The following is a 24934-nucleotide window of genomic DNA, read 5'->3' as shown; positions in this document are numbered from 1 at the left end:
GGAGCCTGCTTCCTCCTCTCTCTCTGCCCGCCTCTCTGCCTACTTGTGATCTCTGTCAAATAAATAAATAAAATCTTTAAAATAAAATGAAATAAAATAAAAATAATGAAAAACTGAATGCTTTCTTTCTTATATCAGGAAAAAGATAAAGATGTCCACTCTTGCCACTTTATTCAATAGTGTATTGGAGGTTCTAACCAGGCCAATTAAGAAGGAAAAAAGAAATAGAAAGCATTCAGATTAGAAAGGAAGAAGTAAAACTATCTCTCTTTACAAAAAAACATGATCTTACATTTGCAGAAAATTCTACAGAATCCATTTAAAAAGTTAGAATGAATTCAGCAAGAATGCAGGATACAAGGTCAATAAACAATAATCAGTTTCATTTCTATACACTCACAAATAACATTCCAAAAATGAAATTAAAATGCCAATCCCAAAAATGAAATTAAAATACTAATTCCACTTATAATAGCATCAAAATTAGTAAAATAGGAATAGATTCAACAAAAGAAGTATATGACTTACACACTGAAAAACTGCAAAACATCGTTGAAAGAAATTAAACAAGGCCTAAATAAATGGGAAGATATCTTATGTTCATGGATTGGAGGACTTAATGATGTTAAGACAGCAATAATCGCCAAGTTGATCTCTTGATCAACTCTATAGAGTCAAAGCATGCTTATAAAAATCCCAGCTGCCTTTTTGAAGAACTTGGGAAACCAAAGTGACTTGAAAAGACCAAAATAAATGGAGAAACATATCACATTCATAGATCAGAAGACTCAACAGTGTTAAGATAGCAATCTCCCCCAAATTACTCTACAGGGTCAACTGCAATCTCAAACAAAATTCTGTTTTTTTAAAAGAAAGCGATGAGTTGATTTTAACGGCTATATGTAAAGACAAAGGACCTAGACTAGTCATGACAATTTTGAGAAAGAAAAAATTGGGAGATCTAAGTACCTGATTTCAAGACTTACTATAAAGCTACAACAGTCAGAACAGTAAATTCCTGGCATAAGTACAGACGTATAAATCATGGAAACATAATAAAGAGCACAGAAAGAGACCTATACTTACATGCTCAAGTGATTTTTGACAAAATTACATTTTTGCCAATTTTTTAAACAAAAAAGGTGTCAATGGAAACAAGGTATCTTTTCAAAAAAAGGTAAAGAAACTGATAGCTTTATGAGGAAAAAAATTCCTTGAACTTTACCTTGCATCCCATAGGAAAATTAAGTTAACTCAAAATGGATTACAGACCTAAATATAAGTGCTGAAACTATTAAATTTATAGAAAAAAAAAAAAACAGAGGAGAAAATCTTTATGACACTGAATTGGACAAAGATTTCTTAAACACCAAAAGTCCAAAACTACAAAAGAAAAAATGAATAAAGTGAACTTAATGAAGATTAAAAACTGTTGTTCTATGAAAAACACAGTTAAGGAAAATGAAAAGCTAACCAACAGACTGGGAGAAAAATTCTGCAAAACTAATCTTCAAAAAGAGCTCATTTCCAGACTACATAAAGAACTCAGAGGCTCTTTCACTTGGAACTTTTACAACCCACTAATATGAAGCCCAGGAATACCTCCTCCCTAATTCCAAAAAAGTGTTAGAGTTAACTGATTAAAAAATAAACACATACGGGGTGGGGGGTGGGGGGGTGGGACAGCACAAGAGCTCATGAGAAGATGTTCAACATCACTAACCACTGCGGAAATAAAAATTAAAATCACGAGATAACCATTATACACCCACCAGAATGGCTAAAATTTTTCAGATTTATAGACAGTACCAAGTGCTTGCAAGGATATGGAACAACTGGAAGTCTCATATATTGCTGGTAGAAATGCAAAATGTTACAGTCATTTTGAAAAACCAAGTAGCAGTACCTTAGAAAGTAAACTATGTATTTACCATATAGTCTCTCCATTCCACTCTTAGATACTTGGCCAAGAAAAATAAACACATATGTCCACACAGAAACATAGTCATAGCTAAGGGTCAGTGATGGAGGATAAAGGCAATATAAAGCATACTATGGTTATTACCATAGTACCTGTTTTGTATCTCGACTTTATCAATGTGAATATCCAGTTGTGATACTGTGCTTTAGTTTTGCAAGATGTCATCACTGGGAGAAATTGGGTAAAGAGTATACATGATCTATTGTGCCATTTCTTACAACTGCATGCAACTCTATAATTCTCTCCTAAGTTTAATTAGAAACAAAACTTGTTCACACATGTTGTAGCAACATTACTTAGAACAGCCCTAGGGGTGCCTGGGTGGCTCAGTGGGTTAAAGCCTCTGCCTTTGGCTCAGGTCATGATCCCAGGGTCCTGCTCCCCACTCCCTCTGCCTGCCTCTCTGCCTACTTGTGATCTCTGTCTGTCAAATAAATAAAATCTTAAAAAAAAAAAAAAAAAAAAGAACAGCTCTAAACTGGAAGCAAGTCAAATGTCCATCTCCTGGTGAATAAACAACTGACAGTATATCCAACCTGTGAAATACAACTCGGAAATAAAAGGGAACAAATATTAATACATGTAACAACATGGAGAGATCTCAAAAACATTATGCTAAGTGCAAGAAATAAAACACCAAAGAGTACCTACTGTAAGAGTCCATTTACAAGACAAGTAGTGTCAGAAAATAGAGCAGTGACTGCCTGGAGGATGGCCTGGGGGGAAAAGCTGGAGTATAAAGGGGCAAGGGGAAACTTCAGTGTGAGGAACTTTAGCTCTTTTTATAGTTTGATTATGGCAGTGGTTATATAAGATTATCAAAATTCATACTGTATACATAAAATTGGCCAATTTTATGAAATTTAAATATCTTAAAATACAAAAAGGAGGAAAAAATTAACTTAGAAAATTAATACCTGTTAGTGTTCTTCCTGCGTTCAAAGGAGGAGCAATGACTTTGAAAAGTTTCTGCATTAAAATTAAAAAGAAAACAATCACCATCATTTTCAAAAAAGAATTATATTTTCAAAAACATAATCAAGAATCTTATACTATTAATCACCTTTCTCTGATTGAATTAGGTATTTGCTATTGAGATTAAATATAAAAACTTTTTTTTTTAAAGATTTTATTTATTTATTTGTCAGAGAGAGAGAGAGAGAGTGAGCACTGGCAGACGGAGGCAGAGGGAGAAGCAGGCTCCGTGCTGATCAAGGCGCCCGACGTGGGACTTGATCCCAGGACACTGGGATCATGACCTGAGCCGAAGGCAGCTGCTCAACCATCTGAGCCACCCAGGCGTCCCTAAATATAAAAACTTTTAATGTGGCCATGAACTATTATAGAAGGATCACTGGGGAAACAATTGGTCTCATATTCCTCACTCAAAGAAACTATTTAATAAATACCAGTTAGATGAAGGTCTTTGTTGAGATTGTAATTTCTGATACAAAATATCCCTAGGTTATTCAAAATGCTTTATTTTTAAAAAATAGTAAGAAAGTGAAGGGATTAATAGCCTACCAAAATGGTAATGAAGATTACTTTAAAATGAAAACATCTGAACAACAGTAGACACAAAAGGAAACATTATTTAAACTAAAGTACAACCTCTGGAAACGGTAAAACTGACAACAAAACTACATTGGCCTTCCTCAGAGGGAGTTCCCTGTTTGGGAGAGGATAGACCCTTAACACTGGGAAATGCAAATTAAACTGTTTAGTAGCATCAAATAGCCCCCCAAACCAATCCATATCTTCTTTCCCAGGGAAACCCTAAGTCCCTCCCCGCTACCCCACAATTTGTTAAACTGGTACCTTTAGTTCTGGCTATACAGTAAAGTACCCTTTACTAAGTGCTCCTAGTACTTGTGTGAATAAACTTTATCTTTTCTGCTGTCTTTGGTCAGTTAATTCGCAGCCCTCCCTCCACCACTGGGGTCTAAATTGCTAGAGGTAAAGTTTCTCCTCTGAACACAAGGCACTACTTGAGCCAAAGCTAGAACTAAGGAAAGATTTCAGAGACTGTGGTCGTCATCTTAAATGTGATGACACTGTCATTCTAGAAAACCTAGAAAATTTCCAAGAGGCAGGGCACCTTTTAATTTAGACCTCTTTAAGTACAAAAGTAACTAAACATGGACAAGTGATTTCCCTGTGGGCAAAAAATTATAAAAAAGGAATCACAGAGTGCCCAGTTTAACCTCCCATTGCGAGCTAACCTATTGAAATCACTATTTAATAACAAATACCAAGCTCTTTCGGAAAACCATTAAACTTGAAAACTTCTCTTAACACAAAACAAGTCACCCTTAAGAGCTCAGCAGTCCATCTGAGATGTATAGGTATAAATGCAAACCAAACTTTGAAGAATGAAACACACACACCAAACTAAAACTTAAAAAGCCCTAATAACAAAAACCACGCAATCATTTTTATCACCATAGAATGTACTGAATCAGAATCTGTTTCTAAGGATTATTTTGAGACAAACTAGAAATTGTAGAGGCCACTTTTGGGCAACAGGCTTAAGCAATGGAAATCCGATCGAGGTCAAAAGGCCCACAGCTCCTACTGAGCAGAATGCAAACAGGTGGTGCAAACAGTCTCATTAAGTGACCCACCTCGAAACAGCCACCGGCCCTAACTGACCAATTACAACAAGGCACAGTTCCTAAGATTACCAAAAAAGAGAAACTCCAAACATCCCCATATAACTGTGGCCCCTCACCATTGCCTTGTCGCAGTCTCTTCTTTGCCTGTCACTCCCTTGCAGTGTATTTAATAAACTTTCATCTCCTTTGTTCTTTCTTAGGTGAAGTCTTTTGCCTCAGACACCACACCACAGGCCCCCATCCAAGCAGAGTAACCCTACATTTTGTGGCTGCCCCCATCTGATCAAGAGACCCCCATAATTGAGATGCCTCATATTTGGTGGCCCATCTGGGGACCCTTTGTCCTCCCACGTGTCTCCCCAGATTCTTTAGGAATTTCTCGGGACTTTCCCTCAGTGGACCATCTAATGGGGGCATCTCACAGAAACTGCATTAATTCTTCCTAATTGTGGTTTAGTAGTGAGACAGAAAATATTTTTTATGTGCAGAGAGGTCCTGGACCTCACTGAGGATGCAACCGACCTCTCTTTTCAGGGAAGCACTGGACTTTGATGGGGGAAGCAGCTGAGAGGTGGTAAGTGTAAGGAATACTTACTAGACACACTATCAGAGTCAAAACCAGGGGAAAAGGGCTGTGGCACTCATTCTGGAAACTGACCAAGAGAAGAGAGGTGCAACCAAAACTGGAGGAGTACTGAATTAGAGCGATACTCACCTACCAAGTCAAGTGTATTTAAGGAAGCCTAGAATATCACAAGATACCTGTTGGCTTAGTAATACGGAAGACAGTTTTGATGGCCATTAAATATGCAAAACAAAAAAAAGTTGCTTGGATGCCTTCCACAGATGAGCCAGGTAATTAGTCATTGTAATAAAACAATGGGCTGGCAAGGTACTATGTAAATCCACAATCCATTATCTACAATTCTGTCCTCAATTTAAGGCAAATAACAAGATGGATATGGCATTTGGTTCTTTTTAAAATAAGCCCAAATGCTTTTTAGTGGTAAGGAGAATAAATTCTAATGCATGCTGTAAACGCTGAACTGGGAAAAGCAACAAATCAGCAATTAACAAAGAATGATCTTTCACCGTTATCAGGACCTTCCTCCAGCACAATGTATCTACAAAGAGTATTTCTCAATAGTACATTTACTACAAACCATAAGTATATAAATTTCTTATACCTTTTGGAAAACATACAATAATACCAAAAATCTTAAACAACAACAACTTAAAGTCTAACAGGCAAGCATTACCTTTAATTCTATTTGTTCCCTAGGATTTAAATACCTACTTATGCGATAAAAAAGAAAGCAATGGCAGAAGGTATGACATTAAAGGGTACTTAAAGTCCCAAGCTAAAATGGGTGTAGGTCTAATAATAAATCTACAAGAAATTAAGTGACTGGATGAAAATAGAAACCATTCAAAGGAAATGGATAACAGGAAAAAGCCATTAACAGACAGTATTAAACATGTGTCCAAATTTGGAAGTATCTTACCTCCATTGGACTAATAAATTCATTCATGCCTCTGTTGTAGACATAGATCATAGCATCATACAGACGATTTTCCCAACACATGAGAACTACCTGTAAAAAAGAAGAGTTGCTTATTCTATACAATTCGGTCTCACCAATTATTTTTCTTAGAGCTTTAACAGTGGAGAAAAACGAGTACTCTTCCCTAATTTTTCTTAGTCCTTCTATGAAAAAAACTGAAGTAGAGTTGACCCTTGAACAACATGGAGGTTAGGGGTCCTGACCCCTCCCAACCCTTGCACAGTCAAAAATCCATATATGACTTTTGACTCCTCCAAAACCCAACTACTAATAGCCTACAGCTCACCGGACGTCTTAACGATTAACAGTCGAGCAACATCTATTTCATACATTACACGTATTATATTCTGTTTTCTTACTATAAAGTAGGACAAGGAAAATGTTATTGAGAAAATCGTAAGGAAGAGGAAATATATTCACACTACTGTGCTGTATTTATTGAAAGAAATCCACATATGAACAGACCTGTGTAGTTCAAAATCATGTTGTTCAAGGGGGAACAGTACTCAAACACAATGCCAGGGTAAGAGTTGTTGGAGGTTCAATATTACTTTTAATTATACAACAGCTACTTTTAAACATTCCCAATGTCTACTTTTTCCTCTATCCACCCTTTTCCTATTCATTTTACCCTTGGTCAATAGCTCTACAAATTATTTACTGAACTTATATTGAGGCCCACTGCTAGCATCAGACAAACCCAGACTTGGTCTCTACTCTTACAGAATTACTGTTCACACTAACCAAAAGAAGGGAGAGGCACAAAAACAGTGTAAGCTCCAACTGGGGGAGATACTCAATTACACATTTAATTCATTTACAAATGTGATGTGTTACAAAGGAACCTGATTTGGTGTATGGAGTATTCAGGTCACCCCTGAGGAAGCAATATTTAAGCGAGGGCCAAAAGAATGCATATATATGAGCCAAAAGCAGAGATGGAATCTAAGGACTATGCAGGCTGAGGCAGTAAAGATGAAAGTCTCAAGGCAGCAAAAAGCTTGAAGTGTTTAAAGCTGGAGAGAAATTAATTTCAGAAACTATTTAGAAGAGGAACAGCGACGATTTGCAGTGTACCCTATATCCTGCTCCTATGAAGGCTATATTATACTACAGCGTCCAGGGAAGAGGGCTGAAGTAGACGAGGAGAGGGTGGCAAAGGAGAATAAGGAACAGCAAGAGAATTAAGAGGAAAAACAGAAGCGAAGGGTCATGGGAGACTCTTTGTAGACTAAAGCATATTCTGGGCCCTCTTCTCTCATCTCACTACCCTCTCTCAGCCAGTGCTGTGTTCATACATCTCTGTACTGATGACTAACATATTTATCTCCCCTCTGACTCATACATCCAACAACTTATTTGATATCTTTACCTGAATGTCTAATAGCTATCTCAAAATAAAATGGCAAAACAGAACTCCTGATTTTGTCTCTCAAACTTAGACCTACCCAGTCTTCCAGTCTTCTTAGAGGAATCACTATCCACCTTTATCTCACGCCAAAAAACTAAGCATCATCCTTAGATTCTCTTTCCAACACTTCCACACCCTTCCATCCAATTCATCAGCATATCAATCCTACTGCCAAAACATATCCAAAATCAGGCCATCACTCTCCATCTCACTGCAACCATCTCCTGGACCCGTGCCTAACTAACCTCCCTACTTCTTCTGTACTTGGCTCCCAGCTGCATTCTGTTAGCCCTAAAGCAAACCAGAGCCATCTTGCTTAAAACCTTTTAATGATTTCCCAGAGCACTCAGAATAAAATGGAAAAATCTATACCTTGCCCTGAAAGGTCTAAATCTCTTTCAACCAAGCTCCCAACCTGTTTGCCTTTTATCTGTAATGTTAACATTCAAGGCATTTATTTTTTATTTTTTGCATTAGTTGTTGCTTTTACCTGGAACAATCTTGTCCAAGATTTCTCTGCATTACTGATTTCTTCTTGTCATTTTTATTTCAGACTCAATGTTATCTCCTCAGGAAGATTTTCTGCAGTTAAGCAATCTAAGATAGCCTCACATTCTCTTTCTATATACTGTCTGACTTTTTTTTTTTTTTTAAGATTTATTTATTTATTTATTTATTTGACAGACAGAGATCACAAGTAGGCAGAGAGGCAGGCAGAGAGAGAGAGAGAGAGAGAGAGAGAGAGAAGCAGGCTCCCTGCTGAGCAGAGAGCCCGATGCCGGGCCCGATCCCAGAACCCTGGGATCATGACCTGAGCCGAAGGCAGAGGCTTTAAACCACTGAGCCACCCAGGCGCCCCTATACTGTCTGACTTTTAACATCACTTATTTTTTTATACTTCTGCCTTATCTGTTTACTCTCAAACTTTTGGGCTAAAATGTAAGCCTCTGAGAGGATAAATGTTGTCCACTAGGGTCACTGAAGTCCCTCGGAACCTGACAATCGATGCTTCTTGAGTTAACAAACAAATGCTACAGAAAGAGTAAGTAAAATGTGAAAAATTGGATTTGATATAGTGGACATGGAGGGCATTGCTGACTCCACCGAAAGCAAGCCTGGAAAGTTATTAAGATGTGGGAAAAATGGAAGTACAACCTAAACAATGCTTTTAAGACTTCTGGCTGTGACTGGGAAGACTGACATGGGGCAGTAACCCACAGGGAAGAAGGCCTCCTATGGAGAGAAGGGAAACTGAAAAGAAGATTTTTTAAATTGTTTTAACCAAAAAAAAAAAATTAGAGAATAGTTACATAGTGTTGGGGAAAAGCTAAAAATATTGGGAAGACAAGAAATGAGAAATTTCTCTTATACTGGTGATGGGTGATAGGTAAATAAAACTAGATTGATAGCATGCTCTCAAGTCACTGGAACTATTACTTGACATGAAAACTATGTCAAATTACCCATACAGCAGAAAGGAATACATAAAAGAGGATCTGGCTTTACTTTGCAAACTCACAGCCATTCATAAAGAGCTTCCAGGAAGAAAACAAGAACCATTTCTCCAAGCTGTTTACTTTATGTGAATTTGCACATTAAAATAACAATAACAACAACAATAACAACAAACTACTACTTTTGGTCTTCCTAAGATCTTTTAAATCATCCATATTTTAGCTCAACAGGGCTTACTTATTAGCATCTTTGTACCTCTGAGCCTCTGTAGGAGGAGCATGCCCATTACTAGGACTAATATGGAACTCAAGCGTTAAGAGTGAAATGTCTAAGGCAAAGTATATACTGCTCCTCAGTTAAAGACTGAAACCTATTGTGGAGACCTCAGATAGACTGGAGGTATGTTTATAAACAATGGGCTGGCTGATCAAGCCAAGACATCCTGTAATTTGCTTCTTATACTATATCGTGCATTTCAAAACTCAACGCATGAAAGTTATCAACTCTGGACACACAAAGTAGCTTTTTGAAAAATGGCATTGTACTCTGAGAAGTAAAAATACTCCTTAATCACACAAGGGTACTCATAGTTGAAATTCACTTGCAGGTGAAAACTGTACAGTGAACAAACAAATGGATGAAGAAGGGTCAGTCAGTAAGCATCTACTGAACAACTACCAAATGTAACTTTACGCCAGGTACTGTGGGGGATGTCAAAGAAATAGAAGACTCTTGACTCGCAGGAGTTCATAATCCTGTTTTCATTAAGGAACAGTCCTAAGAAATATAGTGACAAATACAAGTTTAAGAGACATCTTACCAAAAGTGCTCAGTAAATAAATGGGGTTGATGGAAGGGACAGTGGGGCCCAATCAGACAAGTATAATCAATAAAGGAATGGTGTGTATTCTATATATTAGTGATTTTTCTATAAACTCACCTGCTGAATATCTAGGCTGGTGATATCCATATGTACAATGAGGGCTTCCACATTTTCCATTAACTTTTTATCTTGAAAGTGAACAATCAAGTCTTTCATTACCTGTGGGGTCATCCCCACCAATTTATCACTTAAAATATATGGCTCAAGGCACTCCAAAAACACTCCTTTGGCCACTGAATTCTCACTTAGTTTGTCATACATTTGGCTAAATAAAAGATCCCTGTAAAAGAAAAAGAAAAAACACTTTTTGGAATATTCTGAGCATTCACTAAATTCAGTCTGCTGTTTCTCCTCTTTTTCCTATTTCAACTGACAAGTTTAACAAAAACGTAACAATACTAGCATAGAGCTTTATACTGTGAAAAACATTTTATATGTAGTATCTTAATGAATTCCCCCAATATTTTTACAACCAAGAAAAGCTGAATAAATTATTGCAGAAGGTCGCGTAGCCAAGTGATAGAATCAGAATCTGAACTCAGCCTTCTGACCTAAATCCTCTGTTGAGTCTATTATGGCATGCTGCTTCTTTTTTTTTTTTTTTTTTTAAGATTTTATTTATTTATTTGACAGAGAGAGAGATCACAAGTATGCAGAGAGGCAGGCAGAGAGAGAGGGGCAAGCAGGCTCCCCGCTGAGCTTCTCGAGAGCCTGATGTGGGGCTCGATCCCAGGACCCTGAGATCATGACCTGAGCCAAAGGCAGAGGCTTATTAACCCATTGAGCCACCCAGGCACCCCACACTGCTTCTTAAAGACAATGGTGATGTCAGTGGGTAGTATAGTGAACATGACAAAGTAGAAAAAATATGAAAAAGACCTATTCCTAGGGATACCTAGCTGGCTCAGTCAGTACAGCATGTAACTCTTGATCTTGGGGTAAAGATTACTTTAAAAAAAAAAAAAAAAAGGACTATTCCTAATTTATCCTTTCTTCTTTCCTGATACCTCAATATTCCCAACTGATCTCCAGAGTCAATATATTTCTTTACCTAGTTCTTATCCCTTGCTTCCTAAAGGGTTTGGGTAGTGATTATTGATGAAGAGGGAGAAAATGTTCATTTAAAAAAAATATATCTAGAATCTATCTTATTGCAGAAACAAATTTTTAAATTAATCTAAATGCACCATACTCAATAATTGTTATATTTATTCCATATTTTTTCTACAAATAGTCCATAAATAATTTTATACTCATCAGAGAATTCCAAATTCTGCTTTCTGCAACATTATGTAAGAAGCATCATTCTAAGATACTACCTACTGTTTAAACTTACCATTTTGTCTAACTCACAATGTTTCACCAAACTGACACATCGGGATTTACTTAAGTATTCCTGTAGTGTTGGATATATCACTTACTTCCAGTATTTTACTGTCATGAGTGATGCCACAATGAACATCTACCTAGTCTTTCCCGTTTGGGGAACTTAATTCCTCAGTCATTCTACTTCTAGAAATTCACCTTAAGTCAAAAGATGTGAAAAATTCTGTGGCAATTCAAAATGTATTACTAAATCATCTTCAAAAAGTTTCACAGCACCAATTTATATTGCCACCAGCAATGTAGAACTGTACAGTTTCACCAACAATTATGTTTGGTTTTTCTACCAGATAATTTAATAAGTGTAAATGAGAAAAAAAAAAAGTGTAAATGAGGGGCACCTGGCTGGCTCAGCAGGTTAAGTGTCTGACTTTGACTCAGGTCAGGATCTCAGGATCCTGGGATCAGGCTTCCTGCTCAGCGGGGAGATTGCTTCTCCCTCTCCCTCTGTAGCTCCCCCTGCTTGTGCTCTCTCTCTCTCAAATAAATAAAGTCTTTTTTTTTGAAAAAGTACAAATTAAATAATAACACTGTTTTTAATTCTCTGATGACTGGCAAAATTCAATGTTTTCCATGTTCCCATTCATACATTATAGTACTTTATTATCATTCACCCAATTCATTCATTCCCTTTTGTTGTTTAAGAAAAAAAAAAAAGTGCTCAGTCTCCTGGGTGCCTCAGTCGATTGAGCATCTGTCTCTTGGATTGTGCTCAGGTCATGGCCTCCTAGGTCCTGAGATTGAGTCCCTGTTGGGGCTCTGTGCTCAGCAGGGAGTCTGCTTGAAGATTGTCTCCTTCTGCTCCTCCCCCTGAACTCACACGTGTGCTCTCTCTCTCTCAAATGAATAAATAAATCGTTAAAAAAAAAAGAAAAGAACTATGCTAATTCTATTTATCTGTTAAGACTATTTATTTATTTATTACTGAATGTGTTATCTCCTTATATGTGCAGCATATCACTTGTGAAAAGTGGTAGCTGGCTCCTCTGCAGGTTTGGTCTATCCTAAATTCCACAAAAAGGTGAAGAAAGATTCTGGAAGGAGCAGGATTGGATCCTTGCCTCATGTGAAGTCCTTGGAAGGGGACAGATGTTAAAAGAACTGGCTACAAATGCACCAGAAGCACATGCCACTTTTCAATAAACAGTATATGCAATATCCTGGGAGGGAAATCCATATCCATTTATTTTTTCCTCATATCCACAAATGTAATTTTTACATCCATTTTCCCCTCTGTTACATATTCCTCATGTAAGTTTCATTTTAATCAGCAGTCCATCACATTTTTGTGATTACCAATTACTAACCAAGTAAAAGAAACTGAGATTGATGGAACTTTATTGCAACAAAGATAAAGAGTAACAAAGTAACTCTAATGAATATAAAGAAAATGCCATATTTGCCAGCACTTTTACTCTGTAATGTGTTGTTAAAAACAACATGCTAGGGAAGATAATTATATATTTTAATTCAATACCAAAAACCCTAGGGAGGAAAATTAAAGAGTGAGAAATTCAGTAAACAGAGCATAAAAGATGACAAAGCAGGCAGTCCTGTAACAAACAGCAGCATGTAATGCTGGTAAGATTAATGGCCAAAGCTATATGTTTCTTTCTTAACCAGTCGGAGTCTATAAATAAAGACACAAGAAAAATAAAAGTCAGCAACTCCTACTGGTATCCCTACTTTAACAAATAAATAAATAAATAAATAAAACAAAATTCAAAGACATGTATTCATCATTTTGGGAGAATATTTATTAGATCATCAAGGAAGGAAGAAGAAAGAAAAGTACATACCCCAAAAAAAAAAAAAAAGTGTTTAGCTCTTGTGTTTCTTTCTATATTTAGGAATTATACGCCAGGGTGCTGACTTTGTTTCCTGAAGTCCTAACTTCAAACTGCTGTTTATCGCTTCAAACTTAGCCACCCTGCAGCCACTGTAACACAAAATCCATTCTGAGTAACTGAGAGCCAAAGAGGTCTTCTTTCTACATAACTTCACTTTACGTTTATGCTCATATTAAAGACATTATCTGGGGTTTACCATTCATAACTTCAAATTGAAGGAGAAAATGGCCAAATTCACTTTGCGCATTATCAATTTTGCAATTTTAAAAATCTGAAAAAGTAAGCTTTGATTTTAAGTACAAACTCAGACTGTCAGAAAGGGAGCAAGAGCATTAATCCTTAATACTTGCCAGTCTGAACAACATACATAACCAGAGCCGGGAAAATAAATCCCCTGTCAATGTGAACAGGACTTAATAAACTCAAAGTTGATCTGGGTTGCTCTCCTTATTTATGGCAAAGTAATGGCAAAGTTCAAATGAACTCTAAGAAACTATATTCAAAATGCTCTATTCTCTGACATAAGTACCACAGTTTGTGAAGCTTTCCTTTAAAAAGGCACCTAATTCTGGTAATGGTTGTACAACTCTGTGAATCTACTAAAAACTACTGAATTAGGGGCTCCTGGGTGGCTCAGTGGGTTAAAGTCTCTCCCTTCGGCTCAGGTCATGATCCCGGGGTCCTGGGATCGAGCCCCACATCGGGCTCTCTGCTTGGCGGGGAGCCTTCTTCCTCCTCTCTCTCTGCCTGCCTCTCTGCCTACTTGTGATCTCTGTCAGTCAAATAAATAAAATCTTTAAAAAAAAAAAAACAAACTACTGAATTATACACTTTAGAAAGGGTGAATTTTATGGTATCTGAATTATATTTCAATATAGCTGTTATAAAATAAAAAAGGCATGGCATCTTTTCCCCCTAGCTTTGATGTTTAAAATAGTAACATGCAGTTATCAAGAAAACAGCATCTAAAACATCCAGTTTCTCAACCACGTTTGATAATTACGATCTTTCTGTTTCTCAAACAATAATATTAATGTTGAACAAGAATAAATAAACACCCTGGCTATGAAAGGCCACTTCTGACTCACTTTAGATTTAACAGAACTATTTCTGGTTCAGATTTATACATAATTCAAGTCATCTGAATGGTGTCTTCTTTTTGGATATCTGTTTACAGTGATATAAGCTCAAAGTGGCCAAGATCACACAGCACTTATTTTGTCTTAGGGCTTTATTGAGATATAATTCACATATAAAAACAAAACCTATTTTCAAACAATGTTCAAAATTATGATTATAGTTCAAGTAAACTCTGGACCTATTTTTAAAATAAACTGAAATTACACCTACCATTTTATAGGCAAAATGACAAATCATTAAATGTCCTACATAAAGCTTAAGATGTATCTTTTGTCTATACTAAAAAAAAAATACACACTACCAAACTGAAAGGAAATTGTGAAAGAAATCAAATTATGCAAACAAAAGTCTTCGAAAAACTTCCAAAAAGTACAAGTGAATTTCCTGTCATTTGTGATTTTAAACAATTCACAAAAAGACTATTAAAACCAAATTTTAACCAAAAAAGAGGTCTATAACATACTGGTCAGTATGCCTTAAAGAAAAAAAGAAATGTGGTTCCTGCCATAGTAAAGGGATTTTACACTACAGAAGAATTCTTAGGTATAAATGGGAATACAAATATACAGTAGTTCAATTACTGTTACTTCTGGATATGGGGTTCTAGGAAGTAACAAAAAGTAACAGTGATCATAGTTACTCAATGTTACTCAGTCAAAATCAGTTCAGAATGTGTATTGTGTTCATAACCGGACTCACATAAGAAACAGTATCTGAAAAAGGGGTGACTATAAAAACAATGTACTCTATCAGAAGATACTAAGATAAAAAGCATTAAGGGGCTAGGATTGAGTATTTAAGTGAGGACCCTAGAAGTGGAAGAAGTTACCTGAAATTAGCAGAGTATTATACTATATTTTGTAAAATTTTGTTTGTGTTATGCACAATCGAAGCTTTCACTCTTTTTTTGGTAAATGATTATTTATTTGTTTGTTTGTTTGTTTGAGAGAGAAAGAGAATGCGCGAGCATGAGCATGACACGGGCAGGGGCAGAGCCAGAGGGAGAAGCAGACTCTCCACTGAGCAGGGAACCCAACACAGGGCTTGATCCCAGGACCCTTAGATCATAACCCGAGCTGAAGGCAGATGCTTAACCAACTGAGTGACACAGGCGCCCTGGTCTTCAGCCTTTGAAGATGGAATCCAGAGAGGACGAAGTCATACTATTTATACTACAGTCCCAGGAAAATATCCCTGGCCCTGGATCTAGGCATGTCTGAGTGTACCTAGTATGTATGAGTGGGAGGAAGGAGAGAGAAAGGTAAGAGCTGGGAAAAGGACCCTTGAGATCTTCCTTCCCTTTAGAGATTAGGAATATACTATAACTGCTGGAGTTTCTCTCTGAGATCTCCAACAACAGATACAAACAGATACTGTATTTGTTTCGGACACAGCCTGAAAAAGAACAGGCTAAGGAGTCAGGGAAATTTAATGGAAAGGAAGAAGTTGGTAAAAGCAAAGAAATAATAGATAGATCCTAATTTGGTAAAAACCTAGACCAGATCTTATCTTCTAGGTTATATGCTATGATTTAATGAAGTAATTATTGCATTCTCAGCCAGTCCATAGACTATTACATACAGCTGGAAATATTTCCTTTTCAAATCATATAAACAAGAAAAGCTTCTCTTTCAGAAATATTTTGGAAACAAAACAAAATATTTCTGAAAGAAAGAACCAATTTTTTTATTTCCCCTATATCATCTTTCATCTTACAACTACTGGGGCCATTTTAACTCTACACCACTGTGAGATTAGTATTCACCTATCCACAATAGCGACTGTAAGTCACCCCGCAGACCAAGAGGTAGAATTATTTCATTAATTCATCCATCAGGTACTGAATAGCTATTTTGTACCAGGTACCATTCTAGGTAGAAATAATCCATTTTACAAACGTATGCCTTCTTAATCTAAACAAAACTCAGTCTTAAGTACTTTATTTTATCTCATAATTATGCCAATTTGAAGATCTGGACTGATTCCAGTACTTATTAGTATTCAGTACATCTCTACATTTCAAATTCTTCATCTGGAAATGAGAAAAACTGCCTTACACAGCAATTATGAAGATTAAAGAAATTATGTAAAACTGATCCATAAACTATTGAGCTGCTTTAAAAGATAAATAACAAGGAAGGGAGTATGAAAAGTGGGGTAAAGAGAAAACCAAGTTACAAAAAGCTGTTATGGCTCTTAGCAAGAGAGGAGCTATTATTATTTTAAGTGTGAAAAAACTGTAAACTAGCAAAGATCGGTTAATTTGTATAGTTACCATTTAAACCCACAAAGCCAAATCAAGAGTTTATTAATACTGCTTTCTTTTCAACAAAAGGCTCTAAAAACCAACAGAAAAAGCACTCTGAATTTTGTCCTTTTTTGGGTGGTGTGTAAAACTGTGTTTCAATGATAGCTCATCAAAGAGGATATATATACAGGACATGAATCATACACTTTAACTTTTAAGATCTTTTAGTAGGATAGCTCTTCTGTAAGTTACGTTTGCCTCCACTATCCAGCCACACAAACACATAGATGATACACCCACAGCATCTATTTTAGAAAAGTTAGTTTTAGTAGATAAATGCACTGAAAATTGTTAATTAAATTTCTGTAAATTAAACTTTCTTAAAAAACATATCCAAATTCATAGACTTCATAACAGTAAATTACAATATAAGCAAGAAGCAATCTGGGTTCAAAATAATTGAACCTGGCAGGCAGTGTATACTTACTTTCGCTCCAACAGCAGGCAGTAATCAACAATGACAGGCACCATGTCCTGAAGAGAAACCATAAAGAAAGCATTAGCACCACACCTCTGTCCCATGGACCCGTGGTTCGACATAATCAAAGTGGTCTGCTTAAGACACTGGTAAATTGTTGGGAGAATAGAACTTTATACCATGCTTTTGTTAAGTAATTTGGCGCTAGGAGTCAAAAGTCTTAAAAATGTGAAAAGACTTTTTACCTAGTAATTCTAGCTGGAAATTTATCCTAAATACATTTAAGAAAAGAAGTGTTTAATGCATTAAGGTATTCACTGCAGATCTATAACAGAAGAAACAGGAGTAGAGGGAGGAGAGGAAGAAATGGGAATTAAATATATAACATGGGAACGTCATTAAGTAAATTTACTATTGAAGTAAAGTATGTAGATATTACAAATTTACAAAGAGTTTACAACAACATAACAAATTTTAGGTGAAAACTATGCATTTATCTCACTACCTTATAAAGAAAATTTGCAAAGGAAAAGAAAAAAATGTGAAGAAAATACATCAAATTGATAACAGAATACAGTTGGTCTTGTTGGTGGCTCAGGTGATTAAGGTTGTCCGCATTTTGTCACAATCCTCCAAACCAGCTATTTTAAGGTTGATTTAACTTCTCGGTTTCATAACATTTTGATTGCTTTAAATTCATCTTGTACAGACTTGTATCAGTGAATGGCAACCCATAATTTTGGCCCTTTTCAAGAGAAACAGAAGCTTATTATTACTGGAAATTGTCAAGTAACCAAGCATTAGATTTCAGTAGTACTCTTTCATTTTCTGCTGGCTGCAGGGAAATGTTTCCTTAAAAAAAAAAAAAATCCTAGAAGGCCTAAGTTCTAGGCAGGGAAAAAATACCACCAGGGGAGAAGGCACTATGTGAAGAAGAGAATACCACATGCTAATACTTGTTTGACAAAACAAATAAAACCGAGGAACCCTTACTATTTGAGAGAGGTATTAGAAGGACCTATAATCCTGAAACAATTATGAGGTTATACATGACCAGTGTGCTTCCTTTAGTCATCAATAGTTCTTACAATAAGATTTAAAATCTTATTTAGAGTCTTCAAAAACAGAACTAAAATAATTGAAAAGTGTTAGGTTATGTGAAAAATTATGTGACAAGTGTTTAAGTTACAGCAAGTGTCAACCCTGTGTGAGAATAGAGTGGGCCAGATAATTTGGAGGGAAAAGAATCTCCCTAGATATTTAATTAAAATTCCTTACAAAACATGGCTGAGTTCCTAAGAAAGTAAGGGCAATACGAGTCTAAAAATGAAAAGGGAACTGAAAACCAAAGCAATAAACGTTAAGCTGTCACTGAGATTGTCTTATACATTTGTTGGTCACATTAAGAGCTTGGGTTTTAATGTCAGAAAGAAGCTGAGACCTTAAATGCTTGCAACTTAAAAGACTGAAACAAATACCTTCTTAAAACCAGGATTCTTGAAAAGCTGCATCCTTAGTGAAAGGAAAAGGGGTGAGGGAGATCTGCCTAAAAGCCTAGGAAGAGGACAAGAAAGACTGTCTTTCTTAGCCTGGACTCAGTGGGGGTAAATCTGTACTCTGTGAGAATCTATAATCAATATCCTGTTTGTAGGTGGATTTGAGATTTGAATTTACACTGTCTACTTAGGACAGGAAAAGTCAAGGAAGAAATGAACATAAAAGATGATTCTGAGAAAGGATACTCCTGGGGCACTTGAAAGAGAAACAAATTCAAAATTTCTCTGGAGACAGTACTTAACACAGGCAAATAAGTTCTACTGATAAAGACCTACTGCAAATGTGTTCTAAACAAAAAATTTTAAAGCACCACATGAAATAATGCACCATGAGTAAACATCAGCAGAAACTACAAACAGCAGAGGTAGACTCTTAAAAGTTCAAGTATTATGAGAAACTATTAAATATATTTAAAATTACTAAATGCAAAAATTAAAGAAGTGCTTGGCCTAGTACTAAGTACTAAGGATACACTTACTAGAGAGAAATCAAGACTGAAATCATCAGATTCATACATTTAGCACAGATCACTATAGTGATTTTATGATGGGAGTATCTGGAAAACCAAGACTGAAGGTAGAAGGCTATTACAGCAGTCAAAGTGAAATGGGGACTAAACTAGGGTAGTGACGGTAGACCTAAAACACAGCAGACAGAATTAAGAGCTATTTATAAAGGAAAACCCGAGCTTGGTGACAGATTGGTTGTGGGTTGGACGGATAGGAAGGAGTCTATGATAACTCCCAAGTTTCTAGCTTAAGTGACAGCTGAATGAAGATGTCACAAAAATGAAATAAGGAATATAGGTAGAAGTGTTAGAAGAAAGAAACTAAGTGCAGTTTGGACTATGGCAGATTTTAGGAACATCTTTACTTAGACGCTGAATAATAAGAAATTGAGTAATCTAAAACATCAGGCTTAGAATTATAGATTTGGGGTGCCTGGGTGGCTCAGTGGGTTAAGCCGCTGCCTTCAGCTTGGGTCATGATCTCAGGGTCCTGGGATCGAGTCCCGCATCGGGCTCTCTGCTCAGCAGGGAGCCTGCTTCCCTCTCTCTCTCTCTCTCTGTCTGCCTCTCTGCCTACTTGTGATCTCTGTCAAAGAAATAAAATCTTAAAAAAAAAAAATTAAAATGCTTAGAATTATAGATTTCTAGGAGTGCCTGGACTGACTCTGTCAGTAGAGCATGCAACTCTTGATCTCAGGGCTGTGAGTTTGAGCCCCATGCTGAGGTAGAGATTACTTTTAAAACATTTTTTTTTAGTTAAAAAAAAAAGAATTATAGATTTCTAAGTTATAAGAGGAAACAATGTATATGAATAAACTTGTCCTGGGATAACAACCAGAACTAGAAACCAGTGGACAATGAACTATCCTAAGACTAAGAGCTACACTATGGTCAGAGGATAGAAACAAAATCCAACTCAAGACCGATCACAAAGATATAAAAATCAGAAGGGCACACAGTTACAGATAGCTAAAGGATACAGAGCTTCAAAAAGGAAAGGTGATTGTCACTCTTTAATACAGCACTGATGATGGATAAGATCTGGAAAGTGTTTATTGGACTTAGAAATTTGAATAACATTGGTACCTTTAATAAGTAGGTGTTTTATGTTCCTGATTAAACAGTAAGTACAGTGATCGGTGACATCCACCTTGCAGACAACGGAGTGGTAAAGGCAGTACTTGGTGGTATGTGAGGAGAAGGGAGGGAGAGAAAGAAGAGGAAGGAAGACGGGGAAGGAAGGTGTCGGGGGAGGAAGGGGGAGAAAAAGAAACAGAAAACATCAATATATGTATAACTGGAATTCCTGAATAAGAAAACTCCAGCAGTGCAATTGAACAAACAGTTCAAGATACAACTCAAGAAAACTTTCCTGAAAGTAAAAAAAAAACAAAAACAACAACAACAACAAAACAGAGAGAGCGCGAGAAAGACTTAAATTTAGATATCAAAAGAACACATCATTTGTTACAGAAAAAAATGGCCTTAAAATGGTTACACTGAGACTCAGTGCAGTAAAGTTACTGGATGCCAACAAGTAAAGAAATAGCCAGAAGAAATGAAAGGTCAGTTATGAAAGAGGGGAAAACATGTGTCAAGCTTACGATTTCCCCCACAGTGGTATTCAATGCCAGAATGTCAGAAAGCAGTATCTTCAAGATCCGTAAGAAAAGCCAAAATGTTTTTCAATATAAAAGCTGAAGTCCAACAATTTGAAGACTTAACAGCTCAAAGAATATTGTTTTCCTGAACCTTTCTTCATGAAACAGCCTCAGCAACTACAAAATGGCCAGGGAGACCATAGCAAAAGCAATGGTGATCAGCACCAACCACATTTAACAGCAAAAGTAAAACAAACTGATACCCTCTGACGATGAGTAAAAGATTTATATTAAGACAAACTGAGAGGAGAAAGGAAAGAAGGTGGAGGTAGAAAAGATTCACTGGCTTCATCTGTAAGGTGGTAGTCAAAAGATATCCTTTAAAGCTCACAATTAAAACTAGAATTAAAAGCCTGTTTTAACAGTCCAAGAGCAAATACTCAGATAATGGTTAAAATGTGGTAATGAAGGAGAGGTTGAGGTGAAAGGAAGAAGAAAAGGTATGCCAATTTTTAATCACTGCATGGGAACTATACTTTTAGCTATAATCCTAAAGGTAATCATTGGAATTAAATACACATTCCCAATTATCAGAAGTACATGCACAAATAAGAAATAGAGAAAGTTATTAAAGGCTTCCTTAAAAATATAAAAACAAAATACATTTGGCTTACCTCCCTTAAGAATCTTAAGAATTTTTAGTATCTTTGCTGAGAAAAGCAAAAATCTGATATCTCAAAAAAGCAAACCGCCAGCTCTATGTAGTAAACAAATACAAATACAAATACAAAGTGATCCAGAAAGAGTGAAAGTAAAAGAATAAGCAAAGTACACCATGCAAAGAAAAATCAAAGGTGTGATATTTCTATCAGATAAAGTAAAATTCAGGCTAAAAGGGCAATTACATGAATAAATAAATCATAATGAAGATAAACTTCCTATTTCTCTAGGCTAAATTACTCTATAGTACATACTGAATTATACAATGCTAACATTCATAAAGCACAAGATGGAAGGAAAAATAGAGAAAAGAACACAATCCAAAAGGCACTTTACTTCTCACTGTCCATGAGAAATCAGGTGGAGAACAATGAGCAAGGATTTAAAAGATCTATAAGAAATCTGACTGATACTGAACTATTCTCTGTGAAAACACACAAAGCACTGTATTTCAAATGCTCACTGAACACTAATGAAAACTGCATACCTTGGCCACAAAGAAAATCCAAATAAACTCCCAAAGGTAGTACACACAACATTATCTGATCATGATACAATAAAACCAGAAAGCAATCGCCTATCAGAAAATAAGGTACTTTTTCCACTTAAAAATAAACCTTCTCCAAAACTCTTCAAAGAAAGAAAACCAAAGTTGAAGATTACAAATGAAGACAATAATAAAAGTGATACATATTGAATTGATAGCCTTAAATAAGTCTATAAATTTGTATTTTTAGAACACTCCATCCAAAAGCATCAAAATATACATTTTTCTCAAGTACACAGAACATTCACTAAGACAGATTATGTATTTTAGGATAAAACAAATTTCAAATTTAAAAAGATTCAAGTCATATGAAGTATGTTTTCTGACCACAATGGAATTAAATTAGAAATTAACCAAGTAAGAATGACAAGATTACATCACTACAGATTCTCCAGGCATAAAAAGGGTAATTAAAATGTCATGAGCAATTTTTTCCCAACATAGAAGAAATATATAACCTCCTAAAAATTAGCACTGGTAGTTAAAAACCTTCCTACAAAGAAAACCCAAGGCCTTGATACTTTCAATGCCAAAGTCTCTTAAACATTTAAGGAAGAAACAATGCCAATTCTGTACAAACTCATCCATAAAGTTGAAAAGCAGGAAATAATTCACAAATAATTCTATGAAGCCAGGACTACACCAATCCCAGAACTACATTACAAGAAAGACATTATAAGACATTAAAGACATTACAAGAGAACAGATCATCATTCCTCATGAACACAGATGTCCTTATAAAACAGATGATATATTTTAACCACATGACTTTGTCCCAGGTATACCAGGTTGATTTAACATTCAAAAATTAATCAATACAATTCACTATATTAACAAATGCAAAAAGAAAAACTGTGATCACCTCTAGACACAGAAAAACAGTTTGACAAAAGTCAAGAGCATTCATTCCCCAAAATAAGACAATCTTAAGAAATTAAAAACAGAAATTCCTCAACCTGATAATAAGCATCTTTGAAAAACTATAGCTAGCATCAAATTTATAAATCAAAGATTGATGCTTTCCCACTGACACCGGAACAAGACAAGGATGTCAACTCTCAAAATTTCTATTCAACATCATACTGGAGGCCATACTCGAAACAGTGGAATAAGACCAGAAAAAAACAAAAGTCATTCAGATTGGAAAAGAAGAAATAATTCCGTCTTTATTTGAAGAGAACATGATTATCTATGTAGAAAATCTGGTAGAATATTAGAGCTAATAAAGAAGAAGGAGTTTAGCAAGATTGCAGGATGTAAGTTCGATATACTAAAATCACCTGCTTTTCCATATATTAGAAACAAACATGCTGAAACCGAAATTTAAAAAAAAATACGATTTATAATAGTGTAACAAAATAAATACTGTGCAACTACCAAAGGGAAAAAAGACATTCTCTATGAACCAATATAAAAAGATCTCCAAGGTATATTAAGTGGGAAGACAGTACAAAATCGCATATGTCGTTTTCTATTATTTATGCTAAAGACAGAAAAAATATGAATGGGTAGGTGGCTAAAGCTGTGTATATTTGCATGTATTTACGTAAAGGAAATCTGGAAATATACATAAAAACTTAGTTAAAATGGTAAGAGGCAGGTGGGAACTGGGCAGATGGCATCAGGGTGGAAACAGACTTTTCATTGTATATATTTTCATACTTTTTGATTTTTAAACCATATAGCTGTATAATTAATACAAAAAATTAAATTGAAGCTTAAAAAAGAATAGACTCAGGTAATACAACAATGCATAGTCAATCTCAACACTACAGAAGTAAGTAGCTAGCTCAAAGACACAAGGATATACCCAAATATGTCTAAGCTATATTTATATAGCTACAGACTACAGACTACAGACCAGGGACGTTGCTAGGTTTGACTGATAAAGAGTTAACAAAACAGACATATCTTATAGTCTGGTACAAAGATTTTTTTTTAAAGTAGTTAACAATGAAGTATGATGAAAGTGGAGAAAGGGGAAATGTGAAATGCCAGGGAAACTCACAGCAAGGAGGCCTCACCAAAGTCGGCCATCCTTGAAATGGGACATTTAAATGAATACCTGAGAGACAGCAGTGAGCAACCAAATTCTAGGGAAGAATATGTCATACAGTGAGAGTATCTTCAAGGGAATCCAGATATAAGAGACAGCAGAGAACCTTGAAGACTGAGAGAGATGTTGTGACCAGAGCACTGAAAATGAAGATTGGCACTGGATGAGGAAGGGAGAATGTGCAAGGTTCTGGACTTTATTCTAATGTAATGGAAAGCCACTGAAGGGGCCTTAAGCAGAGAACTAAGATTAAAAATTAAGAAATGTGACACTGTTACAAGTGGTTTGGTTTTAGAATACATGTGCAGACTTAAATGACTTCTTTGCAAATCTCTACTATATGCCACTTCCCAACTTCTATTCTCTGCAGCACTTTTTAGTTTTCTTGGCCTAAACTCTCTCCAGTTCCAAATTTCTGCTCATTCCCTTTTCTTTCGTTATCCAAGGAACCTTGAAATGCCTTAAAAAGCCTTGAAAAGAGGTTACATCAGAGACTTCCACTTTCAGGGAACTAGAGCAGACATTTGTTCCTATCTCTCCTACTAATGTAATTAAAAATCCTGGACAATATATACAACACAAACAGAAGACTCTGAAAGATGGAAGAAGGCAGACCTGCTGGGATCTCAGGACCTAAGGAAAGACACGGTGGTGAGCTCCCTGTTTCCTTTTTACCATATATCCCAGACTTGGAACTGAAGAAGCTTGATAACCTGGAAACGCCCATGCATACAGACAGAAAAAGGCTCCAAGAAAGCTACTCTCTCCAGCCAAAAAAAAAAAAAAAAAAGAAAAAAGAAAAAAGAAACAACAACAGAAAAGAAGGAATCTAGGAAAAGAAAAAAAAAACAAAAAAACAAAAAACCTTGTAAGAATATCTGTTCTTCTATTCTGGCCAAACACCACAGAAAAACCATGGCCCCACACCCACTGTGA

The 24934-nt window shown here is 36.0% G+C and overlaps 1 protein-coding gene across 2 annotated transcripts in view; it reads right to left on the bottom strand.

Moving 5' to 3' along the window:
* VPS8 (VPS8 subunit of CORVET complex) overlaps nucleotides 1–24934 on the bottom strand; it is a 251261-nt gene that overhangs the window by 151783 nt on the left and 74544 nt on the right. For both annotated transcript variants that reach the window (XM_080796297.1, XM_080796298.1), the window contains exons 21-24: nucleotides 17019–17065; nucleotides 9968–10190; nucleotides 6102–6191; nucleotides 2899–2950 (exon numbers count right to left, since the gene is read on the bottom strand). In XM_080796297.1, coding sequence (XP_080652423.1) covers nucleotides 2899–2950; nucleotides 6102–6191; nucleotides 9968–10190; nucleotides 17019–17065 — 412 coding nt within the window. The remainder of the gene's footprint in view (nucleotides 1–2898; nucleotides 2951–6101; nucleotides 6192–9967; nucleotides 10191–17018; nucleotides 17066–24934) is intronic.

This window comes from Martes martes (genome assembly GCF_963455335.1).
Source record: "Martes martes genome assembly, chromosome: 1".
Lineage (NCBI taxonomy): Eukaryota > Metazoa > Chordata > Mammalia > Carnivora > Mustelidae > Martes > Martes martes.
This window is presented reverse-complemented; position numbering and strand designations above follow the sequence as displayed.